This window comes from Phyllostomus discolor, chromosome 3, assembly GCF_004126475.2.
Source record: "Phyllostomus discolor isolate MPI-MPIP mPhyDis1 chromosome 3, mPhyDis1.pri.v3, whole genome shotgun sequence".
NCBI classification, from domain to species: domain Eukaryota; kingdom Metazoa; phylum Chordata; class Mammalia; order Chiroptera; family Phyllostomidae; genus Phyllostomus; species Phyllostomus discolor.
This window is the reverse complement of record NC_040905.2, coordinates 198,119,017-198,135,879: the sequence shown is the minus strand read 5'-3', so window position 1 is coordinate 198,135,879 and position 16,863 is coordinate 198,119,017. Positions and strand designations below refer to the sequence as shown.

The following is a 16,863-nucleotide window of genomic DNA, read 5'->3' as shown; positions in this document are numbered from 1 at the left end:
TCTCTGATAAGTTACTTCCATTCCCTGTGCCTCAGTTTTCTCACGTGAGAAATGAGCCCACTCAGGCTTGTCCTCCCAGCTCTTGGGACTGCGAGGTCTGGGTGCAAAGACTCAGCAGGAAAGGTCAGGGCTAGCTGTGCCCTGACTCCTCGCATACCCCCGTGACAGGCGGGAGTCTCTGGGGAAGCCTTCCCGGGGGTGAGCGCAGGCTGGGCTGCATCTGGGCCCTGCTGTGTTTGGCCATCACCGCCTCTGAAACAGACACCCTGGCCCCTTTGGACCACTGACCCCCCGCCAGGGCGCTATGAGGGATCGATCAGACCTGGCCTTGAGGCCCTGATTGGCCCTAGCTGAGCAGGGCAAACACCAAAGCCACTATGACCCACTGACCCTTCCCCAGCTTCAGTTTGCAGGTGTCTCAGGCAAGGAGCTCCTCTGTCCCCAGACTGAGCCCTCGAGGGACTCCCTAGGCAGAGCCATGCAGAGTCTCAGGGCCCTGCTGCTGCTGACCGCCTGCCTGGCGGTCACCACCAACCCTGTGCCCACACTGCTGGACGACATCCAAGTGCAAGAGAACTTCAGCTTGTCCAGGGTAAGGCTGGCTTCTCTGGGGGTGATGGCGGTGCCTGAGCAGCTGGGCCCTGCTGCGGGGGGCAAGCCTGGCTTGCCTTGGGGTCTCATTCTCCCCATCTGGAACTCCGGGGTTGGGTCCCTAATGGCCTTTTTCCTGCTCCGACCATCTGGGATTTGTTGAAGCGACAACTCAGTGCACCTGCTGGTCTGTGGGACTTCTGTCTGACACGCCAAGTCAAATGCTCTCACCTTCACACCTGTCCTCTCGGGTTCCAAGGGGAACCCGTGGTTTTATTAGAACCCACCCCAGAGGCGGCTTTGAGCAGACTGCCACCCCTCAGCCACCCCCACCACCACCAAGCCCAGCTTTACAGGACTCTTCCTGCCCACCCCACCCCACCCCAGCCCTCACCCTTCAACCACTCGCCTCACCCCACAGCATCTTTGTTAGCCCATGCTGGGTCGTCTGCCCTCACAGGTCTGGGTGGCACAGGGCGGGTGCGCGGGGTTATGGGGAGAGAGGAGCAGGCCAGAGCTCGGGCCTGGCGGGGACAAGGGCGCTGTGTGCGGGGAGTCCTAGGCCTCCCTTCCAGGCCCAGCTCTGCCCGAATCACTGGGTGAACTGAAGCAGAACCTCATCCACCCAGGGCTCAGTCTGCACATTGGTCCGGGGGCCTCTCAGACCCTCGCTGTGGCATCCCATGGATTTTACTTATTTCCAGGGACCACGAAGGGCCGTGGGCGGAGGGGTGGTGAGGCGCAGGGCCCGGAGGTGGTCTGCGATGGGGGAGGGGCGCAGGCTCACTGGCCCTCAGCAGGGGACGTGGGGGCTCCCTCAACTCTCCCACGTGCAGTCAGGAGAGGGGGGCATTAGGCTTGTCCTGTATCAGCTCAAGGAAAGGAGGTACTTTATAACATGGGGCCCTGGGCTGCTCTCGAGGTGGTGAGCACCCTGCCCCCCGACTCCTGCTCTTGGGGAGCACTGGTTGGTGATGACTTCAGGGCGCAAGGATTTGGACCCCGTCCAAGTGACAGGCACAGACCTCAGATGGCAACAGAGTAAGGCTTCTGCCAGGCAGGCGGGACCCCACCTGAACACCTCCTTTCTAAGCTTGCCACAATGCCCAAAGTTCTGTTATTAGGGCTCCGTCCTCCCTTGAAGCTGTGTGGCCTCGGATTAGCTGCAAGATGTTATCACTTGAAAGCGTTAGTCATTCAGAGGCGGGAGGGGAGCAGCCATCTGCCAAGTCTTCTTTGAGGTCTGAGGCCAAATCCGGACCCTCCGCGTTGTGGCTGTCTTGTCTCCTAGTTCTATGGGAAGTGGTTCCAAGTGGCCATGGGCTCCACATGTCCGTGGATGGTGAGGTTCAAGGACAAGCTGACCATGAGCACGCTGCTGCTGAGAGAGGGAGCGACAGAGAGGCAGATCAGCACGACCAGCACCCGCTGGCGGTGAGCTTGGGGATGGGGCAGGAGGGGCAAGAGGGGCCAGGGCCCCCCAGCACCCCGCCCTGGCTTCAGTCACCACCGTGTTCTGCAAAGTTACAGGTCTCTCCTCCCAGCCAGGCCCTGGGCGCTGACCCTGGGCTCTGAGCTTGAGATCTCTCTGCTGCTTGCTCCCCCACGGGGCGGCATTTCTAAAGTGGCTTTTTTTTAAAAGATTTTATCTATTTTTAGAGAGGGAAGGGAGGGAGGAAGAGAGGGAGAGAGAGAGAGAGAGAGAGAGAAACATCAATGTGTGGTTGCTGGGGGCTGTGGCCTGCAACCCAGGCATGTGCCCTGACTGGGAATCGAACCTGTGACACTTTGGTTTGCAGCTCGAGCTCAATCCACTGAGCTACGCCAGCCAGGGTCTCTAGAGTGTTTTTTTAAAAAAATTATTTGATTATTTTTAGAGAGAGGGGAGAGGGAGAGAAACATCAATGTATGGGTGCCTCTCACGTAGCCCCCACTGGGGACCAGGCCTGCAACCCAGGCATGTGCCCTGACTAGGAATTGAACCGGCGACCCTTTGGTTTGCAGCCCAAACTCATTCCACTGAGCTATACCAGCGAGAGCCAGGGTGTCATTTCTAATCATCCCATCTGCACCTCAAGGACAATGCTTCCAACACTATGCCTGTTCTTCAACCTGCTGTCGCTCCCAGCACATCCCTTAGTGCAGTAAGCGTACTTCGACCCGCCAGCTGCCCAATCTGGAAACCTGTGCAGGAGAGCAGTGGCCTGAACTCTTGTTTCTGCTGCTGTAGGCCATTCCACCCATCATTGAGCCTCATCCTTTCTCTTCCGAAATCCCTCCCATCCATTCACTTCTCCCCTCTTCCTTACCACCAGCCTTGGTCCAAGCTGCCTCCCTTTCTTTCCTGGTTATCGACAACAGCCTCTCTGCATTTCTCCCCACCTCTAATCTCGAACCTTCCATTCAATCCAGTCTTCACCCAGCAACCAGAAAGACCTTTCAGAAACTCAAATCTGCTTAAATCTTTCTATACCTCCTCCCTATTGCCGTTGGGAACAAAATTCAACCCCTCTCACGTGGCTTCCCAGGCCCCTCCCCGCACTCACCCTTCCCTGTCCCCTTCCTCCCTGTACTCCGTGACCCACCCCTGTGGGCCTGCTTTCAGATCCTGGGACCCTTCATCCTCTCCTACCTCTTGCGCCGTATGTTCCTTCTGCTAGGGAAACCTCTCCCCACCTCCCTGGGCCAACTCCTCGGGATCCTTCGGGACTCAGGTTCTATGTCCCTTCCTCCAGGAAGGAGGAAGGCCTCCCTTGACCCCCGCAGGTTCAGGTTACAGCTTTGTCTCTGTGCTGTCAGAGCCCCTCAGGCCTGCCCACCTGTCCCACTTCACTGTAAGCTGCTTGTGGGGACAGGGTCTGTCTTGCCCTCCCCTGTATCCCCCGCACAGTGCGTGGCACATTGACGCTGCTCAATAAGTAATAATCATCGTAACAGTCAGAGCTAAGGTGTGCATGGTGCTTACTCCAAGCTCTTTACCTGTGATATCTCATTTGATCCTCCCGGCCACAATGTGAGGTAGAAACTATCATTACCCTTGTTTCAGGCAAGGGCACTAGGGCAAGAGAGACACCGAGTAATGAATGCACACGTTAATTCATCACCCCAATGCATCAGTATAACGTACAGATTTGATTTTTAGTACACGCTTTGCTAACAGATGGCACGGATTCATCCCTTTTTCCCTGTCCCTCTGTTCCCGAGTATGTGAAATGGGTGTCTTCTAGGGCTGGGGTAAGCATGTTAAACAAGATATTTGAAAATGTTCCTTTCCAAACTCAAAAAAGAAAAACATTTGAGAAGGGCCTGGGAGGAGAAGGGTGGGGTACCAGGACCACGGTCTCCACCAGAGCTCACCTTTGTTTTGGGTTTGTTCATTTCCAGGAAAGGGGTCTGCGAGGAGCTGTCTGGGTTTTTTGAGAAAACAGACACGGATGGAAAGTTCCGCTTCCACAAGTCCAGTAAGCTGGGTGAAAGGAGACACCTGCAGTTCCCTGCTTTGCTGAAAAATACCTTGACGTCTGAAGCTCTTTCCTGTGTCTCGGCATTCTCTCCTTCTGTAACCTCTCCTCTTTTTCTGAGATGTCATCTAGCCTCCCTCCAAAATTCTTCTTCCTCCTCCTCCTTCTTCTCTCTCTCTCTCTGTCTGTCTCATGTACGTGCACATCCAGAGTTAGACTGATGGTGTGAATGTGAGGATAACATCAAGATTTCGTCAGTCTTTGCGTTAGGCGTCTGCAATCAGCTGATAAAAATTTGTGAAGCATCTACCGTGTACAGTGTGCATGGTGCTAAGTGACAGAGGAACATGGGCATGAATTGATTCATTTATCCAGCACATGTTTATTGAATATGCCCGGTGTATCAAATAATTGTGTTAGGGGTTGATTATATGAATGTTTGGGTAGGTGGATGGTTGGATAAATGAGAGAATAAAGAGATTTTGGTAAATGAATATACATGTGCATGGATGGCAGATAGGTGAGTTAATTATCTATTACATAAATTGATGACTTAATAGATGGAGGAAAAAGAAGGAGGGAAAGAAGGAAGGAGGGAGGGAGGAAGGAAGATGGATACACTTCTGGACTGACATATGGAGAAGATGGATAGATGGAATGATGGTGGATGAATGAATAATGACTCTCTGTAGGAGACAGATGGGCGAATAGACAAACGAGTACATATGGAAGGGGTGGGTAGATAGGATGGCTGAGTAGGTGATGTGTGGGTGAACAGGCGAAGGATCTCAGGCTAGCAGAGCCTCCTCTGACCACCGAGCCCTTTGTTTCCCTGCATCTCCCATGCAGAATGGAACTTGACCCTAGAGCACTATGTGGTCCATACCAACTATGATGAGTATGCCATTACTCTGACCAAGAAGCTCAGCCACCACCATGGACCCACGATTACCGCCAAGCTCTATGGTAAGGGTCTGGAACCGGATATGCTCTCTGGAGCTGGGGGGCGGGAGGAGGGAGACCTGTGATTGGGGGACAGTGGAGCAGCGTGGGGAGGAACAGGGAGTTCCACCTTTTCCTTCTGATAAAACTTCAGTTACAGGACAGGTGAGAACATTTACTCCCTCTGAAGGAGGCAGAGCTCACTCTCACATTTTAGGCAGAATCCTCTTCTTTTGATTTCTAAAATTCCAGACCCAGAGAATTCCAGAGCCTCCAGGCCCTTAAAGAAACCCAGGGAAGAGCCCTCTGTGGGGATCTGGGGGACCGGGGTGGGCGCTTGGGAGGGGACATGCCTTCCTCTCCTGGAGCTGATCTTTGCATACATGCATTGAAGAGATCGAACTGGACCAATAGTTTCAAACTTGCCCTAAATGAACATCACAGGGCAACATGACCTCCGGTCCTGTCAGCCCAGGCCCCGAGGTTCTAGGTATCTTCTCTGCTCCCCACTTGCAGGACGGGAGCCGCAGCTTCGGGAAAGCCTGCTGGAGGAGTTCAGGGAGTTTGCCCTGGGCTTGGGCATCCCCAGTGACTCCATCTTCACAATGGCTGACAGAGGTAAAGGGCGCCCCCACCCCCCCTCACGCTTCTTTCTCCTCTTCAACCTTCATGGCCCCCAGAGAATATCTTCTTTGCCCTGGGTCTTTCTTCTAACCCTCTGAGATAAGTGGAGCTACAGTCCCCTTTTTCCTTCCAGAGAGGGCAGTGGGGGCCCCTGGATTTACTCCAAGTCACATAGCATGTACCTGGTTGGCGGAGCCTGGACTAGAACTAACTCAGTGTTCACTCTACTGCTATGAGTCTAGGAGAGGTTATACCCAGAATCCTTAGGTGCCTCTAAGGAGGTCACCGAGGGTAAGGGTGAAGAGCATGGCCTCCAGAGTTTGAACACCTGGGTTCATGTTGAGGGGTGTGGCTGGTTAATCTTCCAGAGCCTCATTTTCCTCATCTGTAAAATGCAGATAATAATGTCTCCCTTCTAAGTTGCTGTGAGGAGATAAAGTCGTTGAATACAATGGTGATGTGCCTGGGGTCTCGTAAGTGCTCAACAAATGTTAGCCACTGCTGTTCTGTGATGGTGCTGATGAAATGCTGGTGGTGGGGTGGAGATGACAGTGACAGTGGTGACGGTACAGCCACCAGCCTGTAGCTTTTCCAGTGAATGACCTTCAGCAGACCATGTGGGTGGAGCCATTCACGAAGAGGCTAGTGCACAAGGCAGCTGTCAGTGTGATGTCCACCTGGCCTGTGGGCGGCAGTGTGAAAGGAGCAAAGTCCTCCCCGGTCCAGGATGCTCACCATGCGTGGTCCTCTTCCTCACCTCTGTGCCCTGTCCTCTGACCTAGGAGAGTGTGTCCCCGGGGAGCAGGAACCAGAGCCCACTTCACCCCCAGTGAGTACCTCTTTCCACTCCCCCCTGCCTGCTCGTTCTTGCTGCCCTCGCTTAGGCCCTGCGTGGTGGGGGTGGGGTCGCTGAGAGGGGCCGAGGGAAGGCAGTGAGAGGCCTGGGTGTTGAAGGCGGTCCCACCGGGCCTCAGCCTCGGTTCTGCCATTGAGGCCAGTGACTGTCCTGTCTGGGCCTCACTTTTTTCCCATACGAAGTGGGTAATCAGTCCTTCCAAGAGCTGGAATTTAATGCCATGGGAGAAAAGGGGTTAGCATAATGCCTACAAGCAGTAAGATACTTAATACTGAACTAACAGTGCTCAATAAATGAAAATAAGATTAATTGATCTTTCTAAAAAATAGCAGACCAGACAGCAAGCAGCTTCTTAGAACACAGGGTGGGACTCCTGCGCTGCCTTTTGATTTTGGGGGCTTCCTAGCTCTCCTGGCTTTTTTGCCATATTGATTAGGCTTTACTCATTAGTTTTCCCTGATTATTTGAAAATTAGATATCTTAATTTATCCTTCTGATGTGTGTATAGATCTCTATGTGTGTGTATAAATATGTATGTTTATTTAGAAATGTATTCTTGAACACTGAAAAGATACAAGTGTAAAAAAACAATTGTTCTTATTCTTGCACAGAATGAATAGTTAACATATAGTATTTGTTTGCTTCTACATTTTTACAAAAAATTACCATTGACTTTATGAAACTAACATATATTCATGATAAAGAATTGAAACAAGGCAGAAAAGTATTTTAAAAAAATGGACGTTTTAAAAACATTCGACCGCCCCCAAATGACCAGCATTCTCATCGGTCTGGGAGTGCGGACGTGTGTGGGCCGGCCAGGCGGCAGGAGGTGGGCTAGACAGAGACACAGGTTTAGATACGCTGTTACTAAGTGGCATTATATTTTATATTGCAAGTGCTACTTCTAATTTTTAAAGCTTTGGTTGTAGTTTTCTTTACTTTTTAAAAAATGAAGTGGACTTCTTGAACTTCAAGTAGATATTCCTCCACCACAAAAGATTTCTTTCTTAAAGAAGGCTCTGAGTTCGAGTCAAGGTGATGACAACTCATTTAGGAGGCTGGCACCACTGGACCTACTTTTAGAGGACATCTGCTGTGTCTGTGACTTGAAAGACAACCGTTAGCACTCCCACACTTTGCTCCATCTCCTGTCCCCTTTTTCTTTACGCTGTCCAGACTACTGCTGTCGCCACAATTCCCAGTCGTCTAGTAGTAGTTCTGTGTTTTAATAGATTCTACGCTCACCCGTAGTGAATAGAAGCATAGCTTCTCCACTCCTGAGCCACTTATTTCTATTACTCTCTTAAGTAGTGCCATTTCTTTACCTAGCAGTGTTTCCAAGGAGGGTTCATGGATGTTTTCACCCCTGAATTCTTCCTTTTTGAGATTGTTTCCTTGTGTCCTTCTAATTTGAATGACAGTGGGTGGCATATTCTTGGGTTTGTCTTCTTGCCCTCAGAAGAAGTTTCATCGGCCCTGCTCCGTTGTTCTCAAGTATTGATGATCACTGTGAGAAGCCAGAGGCCAACCCAGTATTTCTTCTCCTTGTAAGCACTTTGTTTCTTCCACCCAGGGGCCTGGACAAAGTTTGTCCTTGAGGTTAATGTCTTAACAAGGCCGTGTCTTTGTGTCGGGAATTCCACATCAAAATTTCCTGGGATACGACATGCTTAGATTAGATTTCTTTGTATTTCAGGGAACTCTCCTGCATGGGAATCTTCCTCCATCCCCTTTGTTGGGTTCTGCTACCTTGGGAGCACTTGTTCTTTGTGCTGGAGCGTCTCTGTCTCCCATATCTACTAGTTCCTCTCCAAGTGCTTTCATCTGGATTATCCCCGGTCTTTCTCCTAGGACAGTCATCCCATTTGGCAGCATCCGCTCTGTTCCCACTATTTCTAATTTATTCACTCGCTCTGAATTTATAGCGTTTGGGTTCTCAATTTGTTTATCTAGGCCTGGTTCTCTCTTTTCATGTTAGTCTGGTATTTACCATTTCATCTTTGAGTCCCGTTTTAATAAATGCCTGTTCTTATTAAGTCATTGTATAGCTTGAGGCCACTGAGGAGTTGCCTTCTGTTCCTTGAGTTGTTTTTCTTCAAGGAGGTGTCACAGGTAGGGAGCCTTAGATCAACACCTGTGGAAGGGAAGGGACAAAGGGAGAGTGGGTCTGAGTTGTTTCTGTATCGTTTCTTTTTATCTTGCTCTTGCGAGCCAGTTTTAGTCAGATTTTCTAATTTGGTGGGGTGTGGGGTTTCATTTACTCTTTGGTTCTTTTCCCACTAACTTTGGCCCTACTTCCCTCTCCTCCAAAATTAGTGTAAGGTCTGGGTTTTGGTGTTCCATCCACTCTTCTGAAGTCCAAGGTTGTTGGAATACCCTTGTTGGTTTTCTCTCTTGAAGGACTGCAAAGTGTCCTACGTGGGTGGGCTTCATTCCCCCTGGCTGGGGCTGGAAGTGATGAGCATCAGGCCCATGGGGACACCCCCTGGAGAACTAGACTGCATAGTCCCAGGACCTTCACTTGCAGGGGGTCAGCCTCTGAACTCCCTCCCACTAGGAGTCATGTTCACTGCTCCTCTGCCGGAAGAGGAAAATGATAGGGTTGCCCTCAATTTTCCTCTCTCAGGATTTGGGAATATTAGGGAGCGTTATCAGGAATGTGGTGACTTGCCAGGGCTGGAAGTTGGAGGGCAGGACTAGGAGCTGACCCTTGCTGACCATCCTGTTCAGCTCCAGATTATGTGATTTATTTTCTTGATCAACAGTTTTAGTTTTTGCTTTAAATTATGTCCCTTTCTTTGTTTGGGTAATGTCGTGCACATTTGGGGGCTGGTATTTTTTAATTCATTTTTTGCTAATTGTTAGGTATTAGAGAGGGCGATTTTGAGGGACATTTCAATCTGCCATCTCCATCCAGATCACAACAGAATCTGTATTTCCTCATCAATGTCAAGAATGAAACAATAACAAATGACTCCCCTTGCAAAAGAGACTTGTAGTACACACCCATGGCTTTCCTCCAGGTTTTCAACATCCCCATTTTTGTGGATATTACCTGAGATTGATGTTTATATTTTCTATCTTTCTTTTCAAGAATTACTTTTAATATTTACATTAAGTTGTATGACCATTTTAACAATTTCACCCAAACCCTACATTTTATTGGCTTTACAGTTGACCATCATTTCTTTGCTATCACATCATCTCTTTTCCCTTCTCAGTTGGTGGGAATATTTCCATAAGTAATTATTTTCTCCAGAAAGATACATGAATGGAAAACTACTCGATCCTGGTATGGCTGGGAATGCCTTCCTGTGTTTATGTCACATAGTCAACAACTTGGATGAGTGGAGAATTCCTGGGTTACAATGTTTTCCCCTTTATAACCTTAGATATTACTCTGCAGCTTCTTTCATTAAATGTCATCATCTTCTCCAAGGGCCCCTGGGCTCTTGAGCCTTTGTCTCTAGGAAAGGCCTGGATGGGGCTCTCCATTCATTAATTTTGCCTTATTCCTTTGAGCTCTTGTAAGTGGACAACTCAAGTCTTTCTTCAAGTGAGAAGTTTTCTTCTATTATTTCTATATTGATTGCTTCTCCTCTGGCATTCATATTGCGTGAATTTCTTTCTTATAATCTCTGAAGGGTAGTGTACTACTTCCACTGTGTGGTTAAACGCAACACAATCTTTTTCATCTCTAATAACCTTCTTCTGCTCTCATACTATTCATTCCCATAACTGTTGGCTCCTCTTACATTGATGCGGTATCATCCTGAATGTCATTGATTTTTCCCTTTCTCTTCGTTCTCACCAAGGCAGGCCTACATGCAACCAGCTTGAGATGGGTTCTGGTAGGCAGTGGAGTCCCTGATCACAGCTTTCATTTGCATCTTAGAAGGAGAAGGAAATATAGTTTTACTTTTGCCAATTCCAGGTCTCGCTTATGGGCAGGAAGACTGGTGGCCCAAGTTTCCCCTTCTTAAATTGCCATGGACCCCTGACTCAGGGGACTCTATACTCGGAGACCCCTTCGACAGCTTTGGCAGCCTGCCCTGTGCCACAGCCCCAACCACCACAGCTGGGAGTTAGGTTCAGTCTCAGGCCCCTTCTCCTCCTCTAGATAGCTTCTCCTCCGTAAGGAGCTTCCACTGTAAGCAGCCTTTCCTGCAAACCAGTCACACCTGTGCTCTGTTGTGTGCAAATTGCCTTCAAGCTTCTTGCATGCGAGTACTGTCCTTCCCTGGTTTCCAGCTGCAGGGTAGATTTCTTTTCCACTTTTATATTCTTTTAACATTTCAACTGGATGTTGGACGTGAGGCATTGTTATACCTCAAGGTTATGATTTTTCACTTCAGACCAGAAATCTGTCCTCTAGTAGCTGTGCTTCTGTCTACACCCTGATTCCCCAAACAAATGGCTTATGTGTTCCAGGGGTACAGGTGAGCAATAGTGGCAAGGTTTGTACAACGACCTCTTTGTCTTCCCCACAGAGAGCCCGGCGGGCTGTGCTGCCCCTGGAAGAGGAAGGATCAGGGGCTGCGCAATCAATAGCTAGTTTCAAGAAAGAAGGTAAAGATCTCTCACTTTTTCACCCCTTTCTGGCATACTCCAGAGAGGAAGGACCCGTTGTTGGTTCACCCTAACTGCCCTCACGACCATGAAATCTCTCCTTTTTCTGCTCGAGTCCAGGACAAAGCCTAAAAAAAGACAAATCAAGGACTGCCCTGTGCCAGGAGTTGTGAGGGGAGAGAGAAGAGAAGGCATGGTCTCGGCCCGTGACAAGGAGCCAGTTCTCACCTTGTCTGTCCCGCTGTGTGGCCTCCTAGCCTGGGTTGCTTCATCTTCATGATGGGATAACAACCTGCTGAGCTGACCACGGGGGCTCTTGTGGGAGCAAGGCTGGGGGAGGACATGAGTATGCTTCGTGCAGTTGACAAGTGTTTATGAACAAGTCACTCTCCACCTTGCTCCACAAATACTGAACCCTGCTCCCCCACAGACCCAGTGCCTGGCACTGGAATCACAGAGATACATCACCCATGTGTTTTTGGAACTTCTAGCTCAAGTGGTGGAGGCAGTCAGGGAAGAAAGTGGCGGGCCCAAAAGGGAGGGACAGCTAACAGGCTGGAGTAGCTCAGAGGATGGAGGGTTGAGGAGACCAAGGGCTGCATGGATGCTGGGGAATTCATGCCATGTGCAGGCATCCAGGTAGAATTTTGCAGAGCAATGCATTCCAGGGGCAGGAACAAGGAGAGCAAAGGCGTGGAGGGGGGGCACCTCAGTTACAAGGTCAGGCTGGTGGCATGGCTGCTGGTGGATGTGTGAGAATCTTGGGGCAGACAAGACCAACACAGGGGCTGGTGGGTCTGTGGGTCACTGGTAACTCCCCATGTTATAGCGCGGAATGAACACTGGTTTTGGAGTCCAACAGACATGATTTCGAACCTCAGCTCTGTGTGACCTTGGGGAAGTCACTTTACCTCTTAGAGTCAATTCCTTCATTAATTTTTTTAAAAGATTTATTTTTAGAGTGAGGGGAAGGGAAGGAGAAAGAGAAGCAGGGAAATATCTATGTGTGGTTGCCTCTCACACGTCCCCCCACTGGGGACCTTGCCCACAACCCAGGCTTGTATCCTCACTGGGAATCAAACTGGTGACCCTTTCTTTGGTTCACAGGCCAGCACTCAATCCACTGAGCCACACCAGCCAGGGCTCAATTTCCTCAGTTATAAATTTAGTCAGTAATCCTTCCTCTTAGTGCAGAGATAAAACTAAATGAGATGATGCCTGGTTGAGCGTCCAGCCTGGTGACAGGGACACAGGAAGCACCCAGTGAGTGCCGCTGCTCTGCCCCTCCCCAGATTCCTGCCAACTGGGCTACGCAGAAGGTCCTTGCCTGGGGATGATCCAGAGGTATTTCTACAACGGCTCGTCCATGGCCTGCGAGACTTTCCAATTCGGCGGCTGTCTGGGCAACGGCAACAACTTCGTCACTGAGAAGGAGTGTCTGCAGACCTGCCGGACTGTGGGTGAGTGCGGGCCCACTGCTTCTACGCAGGCTGCATCTCACAGCGCTGTTCTCCCAACCAACCACCTGCCCATCGGACAGGTAGTTGAGAGAGGATGTTCCAGGGGTGGGATTCCTGGGCAAGTTTCCTGAAGTCAGGAACTGCCATTTGGATACGGGCAACCCTAGGCAAGTTGTCTCTTACCATGGGCTCCATCAGTTCTGCCGACAAGAGAGGGACTCTGTGATCTAGATGAGCAGGGTCCTCTGGTGTAGGCCCTTTGTCTCAAGTTAGCCAATTGTGAGGATGACTAATGCTGGCGTGCCCGCTTCCCACCCCACAGCGGCCTGCAACCTCCCCATAGTCCGTGGCCCCTGCAGAAGCTTCAGCCAGCTCTGGGCATTTGATGCCGTCCAGGGAAAGTGCATCCCCTTTACCTATGGGGGCTGCCAAGGCAACGGCAACAAGTTCTACTCGGAGAAGGAGTGCAAGGAGTACTGCGGCGTCCCTGGCGACGGTAGGAGGCTGTTGGGGTCCAGGTGGGAGAGCCCTGGTGGGTGGGGGCTGGGAGAGCGAAGTTCTGGACTCTGTACCAGGTGACCGGCCCACTCACTCTCTGGGCCTCAGCTTCCCATCTTTAAAATGGGGCCAAGCCCTAGGCTTTACCCCAGCTTGGATGGGGTACCTGGGGTACCCCAGGTACAGGCAGAGGGTGCCCAGGGTCGTCTGAGGAGCGTGGCAGAACAGGGCTGATGCTGGCACTGCCACCATCAGGCTGGCCACACTGGGCAAATGCCAACTTTAGCCTCAGTTTTCTCTCTGGAAAGTGGAACAAGACACCTACTTCCCAGACTTCACAGCACCTCACACAACGACCGCCCAGCTAATGGCAGCTGGTCCTGATGATCGCGGTGGCACGCCTCACTTTATGACACTTCACAGACACCTTATTTTTACAAACTGAAGGCAAGACCCTCCACCAGCAAAGAGATTGCAACTCACTTTATTGGGATAGTTGCTTTATCACGGTGGCCTGGGACCCAAGGCTCAGTATCTCCGAGGAATGCCTGTTACAGCATTGCGGGGAACAACAGTCATTTAAGATTACCGTGCCTTATTTCCCCACTGGGAAATGGCATCTGCAGTAAAGCAGAGGAGGCAACAAATCAGATCACTCTCTGGAATGCACTTGGGCTACCGAGTCACTCGGCAAGCAGAAGGTTCTGGCCTCAGGCTCCCACTCAGCCCGAGCGGCCTTTCCTCCTCCACGAGGTGTCCCTTCCCCTGACCTGCCCCTGCCATGCACCCTCGGGTGAGCCCCACACCTACGCCCTGGGCCCCTGTGTCCACAGGAGACGAGGAGCTGCTGCGCTTCTCCAACTGACCGGTCAGTCGAAGGCCAGAGGTCCACGGCCAGAGGATGGCAGGGAAGCTGCGGACCAGTGTCTGTTCCAGGGCCCCACACCGGGCAGGCCGGGCCAAGAGACCTGGGTTCAAATAAAAACCAAATCATAGACTCCTGCAATTAATTCCATGTCCTGACTGTTGGTTGTCACCGGAAGTGTAGGGAGATGGGGGCAGGACGGGGAGAGAAAGCTGGAGCGGGGCATGAGCAACAGAGCCTCCCTAGGAGTGAAAACTGTGTGTGTTGGGGATGTAACAGAACCATCTTCCATACGTGAAATTGGCTATGCAAATTATGAAGCATAAATCAGAGTTCTATTTGCTTGAAAGTAGTATAAAAGAGGGTTGCTTTGTTTGGGTAAACCTAGAAAAGAGGGGAAAACGCTGGGTACTTGTTTCTGGGAGAGGTTTGACCAGGTCACCAGCGACCCAGGGTCAGGATAATTGTACCTGGGGGTGCCCAGGTAGGTCAGTGCCTGAAATAATTCCCGTCTTGTCCCATGGAACTCCCTCCAATGCTTTACTTCGGCCACAGCTGCGTCCTCAGCACCACCTGCTGGAAACCGAAACACCTCAGGCCGTTTCCCCACCAGGCCCGAGTTCCCATCTCCTGGGGTCCTCACTCTGCCCTTGCCCCAGGAGAATGTTCACCGACCTTCACATCACGTCCTTGACGACCAGCAGGGCCCTGGACCAGAGCCAGCAGCCCTCGGTCTGGCTGGCTTCCCCTCCCCTCAGGACTGGCAGGCCGTCCGAGGGGTTTCAGGCAATGACCTGGCCCAAGAACGCAACTCCAACAGCCTGCAGTTCAGACACGGCGAATATACAAACATCCGGTTTATAAACACTTCTTGCGAGCTTCACCCACCCGCAGCCCAGCTGGATGCGGCTGCTGCTGGGAGGTGAGCCCAGTGTGTGTCCTGACCTGGAGGGCTGACCGGGGCAGCAGCAACCCAGGCGGGGCCAGCGCCTCTTCTCCATGGGCTGACCAGGGCTGGGGGCGAATTCAGCCAGGGGTCCTGCCCGCGCCATTAGCCCATCTGCTTAAGAGACCCACCACAAAGGAAGAAGGCAGGGCATTCCACATCCTTTTCAGTGGAGAGGATAAACCCAGAAGGAAGCATTTGGCTGTAGAAAGCTTGCACCCCCCTTGGTCAGAACACATAAAGTCCCCCCTCCCTCTGTCTCCTCCAAAGTCCAGAGCGTGGAGAGAGGACTGTCCTGAGAGACACATCTGGGGTCATGGCCAGGACTGTCTGGGCAGAAGTGCGTGGGGTCCAGGCACAGGGTGGGGGGGTGGGGTGAGAGACAGGCTCCCCAGCCTGGACCTAACAAATGGCACCACGCCTGGCTCCCGTCCACATAGGCCTCACACACCAGAGCCACCCAGGGCAGGGTGGAGGTGCCCCTCTGCAGAGGGCTCTTCTGAAGTGACCTGAAGAACAAATGCTTCAAGCAGAGGGCTCAAGCCACAGGTGTGCTGGGCAGCCACTGGATGGTGTGGGGCTCAGGAGGGGTTTCCACGGTTCTGAGTTCCCCGTTGAAAACCTGGGGTTCTCGATTCTCTAGAAAAGTGCCGTAAGTTTCGGCAGCCCTGGGCCTGCACCCTGTCCGCAGCCCCCAGCCCCCACCCAGCCTGGAGGAACTTGTCTCCATGACACTTACCAAGACCTTCCCCACAAAAACTTCCCTCGGACCCCGACTTTATCCCTCAGGGGTGCAGTGGGGGGAGGGAGCACACCGTGACCCCAGGTCCAGAGCCGCAGCGTCCACTGCAGAAGGCCCAGACTGGTCCTCAGCAAGCGGCTGCCCTGAAGACTCCCCTGACCCGAGTGGCACACTCTTGCCCGACACACAACAGACGTGGCTCGTTAGTGCACGTTCTACTTTAAACTTCCAAACCCCCAGGCTGGGGCCTTCGGCTGGATGAAGGCTCCAGGCCGGGCCTGGGCCTCATCTGTGTGCTCTGAGGTGTGGGGAGGATTGTCCGCCACAGTAGGACTCTGCCCGGACTTCTGTTTGAGACTGACAGAAACTCCTGGATTAAATGCCAGCAGCTCACTCAGGGATGCCCACGCGGTGTACGGAACAGCAGGAGACGCCCACAGGAGGGTGGTTTGGAGGGCAGGGCTGGTGCCCCGCCCCAGCCCATCTGCACTGTGTCTCCAGTGTAACGTGACGGAATTTGTCCTGCTGACTGAGGAACCCTCTCAAGGGAGAGCAGCCTGGGTCAGGTGGGAGACATGGGGAGACAGGGGTGCCGTGAGGCCCTGGGTGCTGGCACCCCATCACCTGGACACCATGAATGGCGTTCTGGCCGCAGCAGGCCTCGTTTAGGAGGGGCTGGCACCCCTCCCTCCCCACTCAGGCCTCCGCTCACCTTCCAGGGGTGTCTTTCATCTGACGTGCCTTCGGCAGGACCCGGGCAAAGCACTGCGGTGCCCAGGTCTGACAAGTGAGGCTCTGGACGAGGCCCGCAGGGCGACGAGTCCACCAGGGCGGGTCCCGGCAGTTCACACGGAGCACACGCACAGCCGCCATCAGGAATCTGGCAAAGCTGCAGACCCTCCTCCCCAGGAAACGAACCCCACACACAAGGGGCACAGGAAGGAGCTCCGGGCAAGGTGGCCTTGGATGTGTCCCTCAGGCACTGGGTCTGTGGGACTTGGGTGACATCTGCCCTTTCTCCCATGGAATGGTGATGCTCCAGGAGCCAGGCCTGTAGGGACCACACCCGCCCTTGGCCACATCCGGCCGCCATGTATCAGATACTGGCTGAGCTGCATGTGGTGCAGGAGTAGGCAATGTCCTCAGAGGGGTTGGCAACCCTGACCTCAGCGTGCCCCTGGGGAGGGACTCCAGTGGTCACCCCCGGGGAGCCCGCCTCTGGTCCATCTCTACTCACCAGCAGATGCTCCTAACTGGACGTCACGGCCCAGCCCCAAACCCAAGAAACAACACCCACACACTGCCA

The 16,863-nt window shown here is 52.4% G+C and overlaps 1 protein-coding gene across 1 annotated transcript; it reads left to right on the top strand.

Moving 5' to 3' along the window:
- Positions 1 to 266: 266 nt before the first annotated feature.
- Positions 267 to 14,010, top strand: LOC114506699 (alpha-1-microglobulin/bikunin precursor). Its single transcript, XM_028524519.2, has 10 exons — positions 267 to 592; positions 1,883 to 2,025; positions 3,976 to 4,052; positions 4,902 to 5,018; positions 5,511 to 5,612; positions 6,401 to 6,447; positions 10,968 to 11,046; positions 12,339 to 12,506; positions 12,829 to 13,002; positions 13,838 to 14,010. The coding sequence occupies exons 1-10, from the start codon at positions 479 to 481 to the stop codon at positions 13,867 to 13,869; spliced, it is 1,053 nt and encodes a 350-aa protein (XP_028380320.1). The 5' UTR covers positions 267 to 478; the 3' UTR covers positions 13,870 to 14,010.
- Positions 14,011 to 16,863: the final 2,853 nt, after the last annotated feature.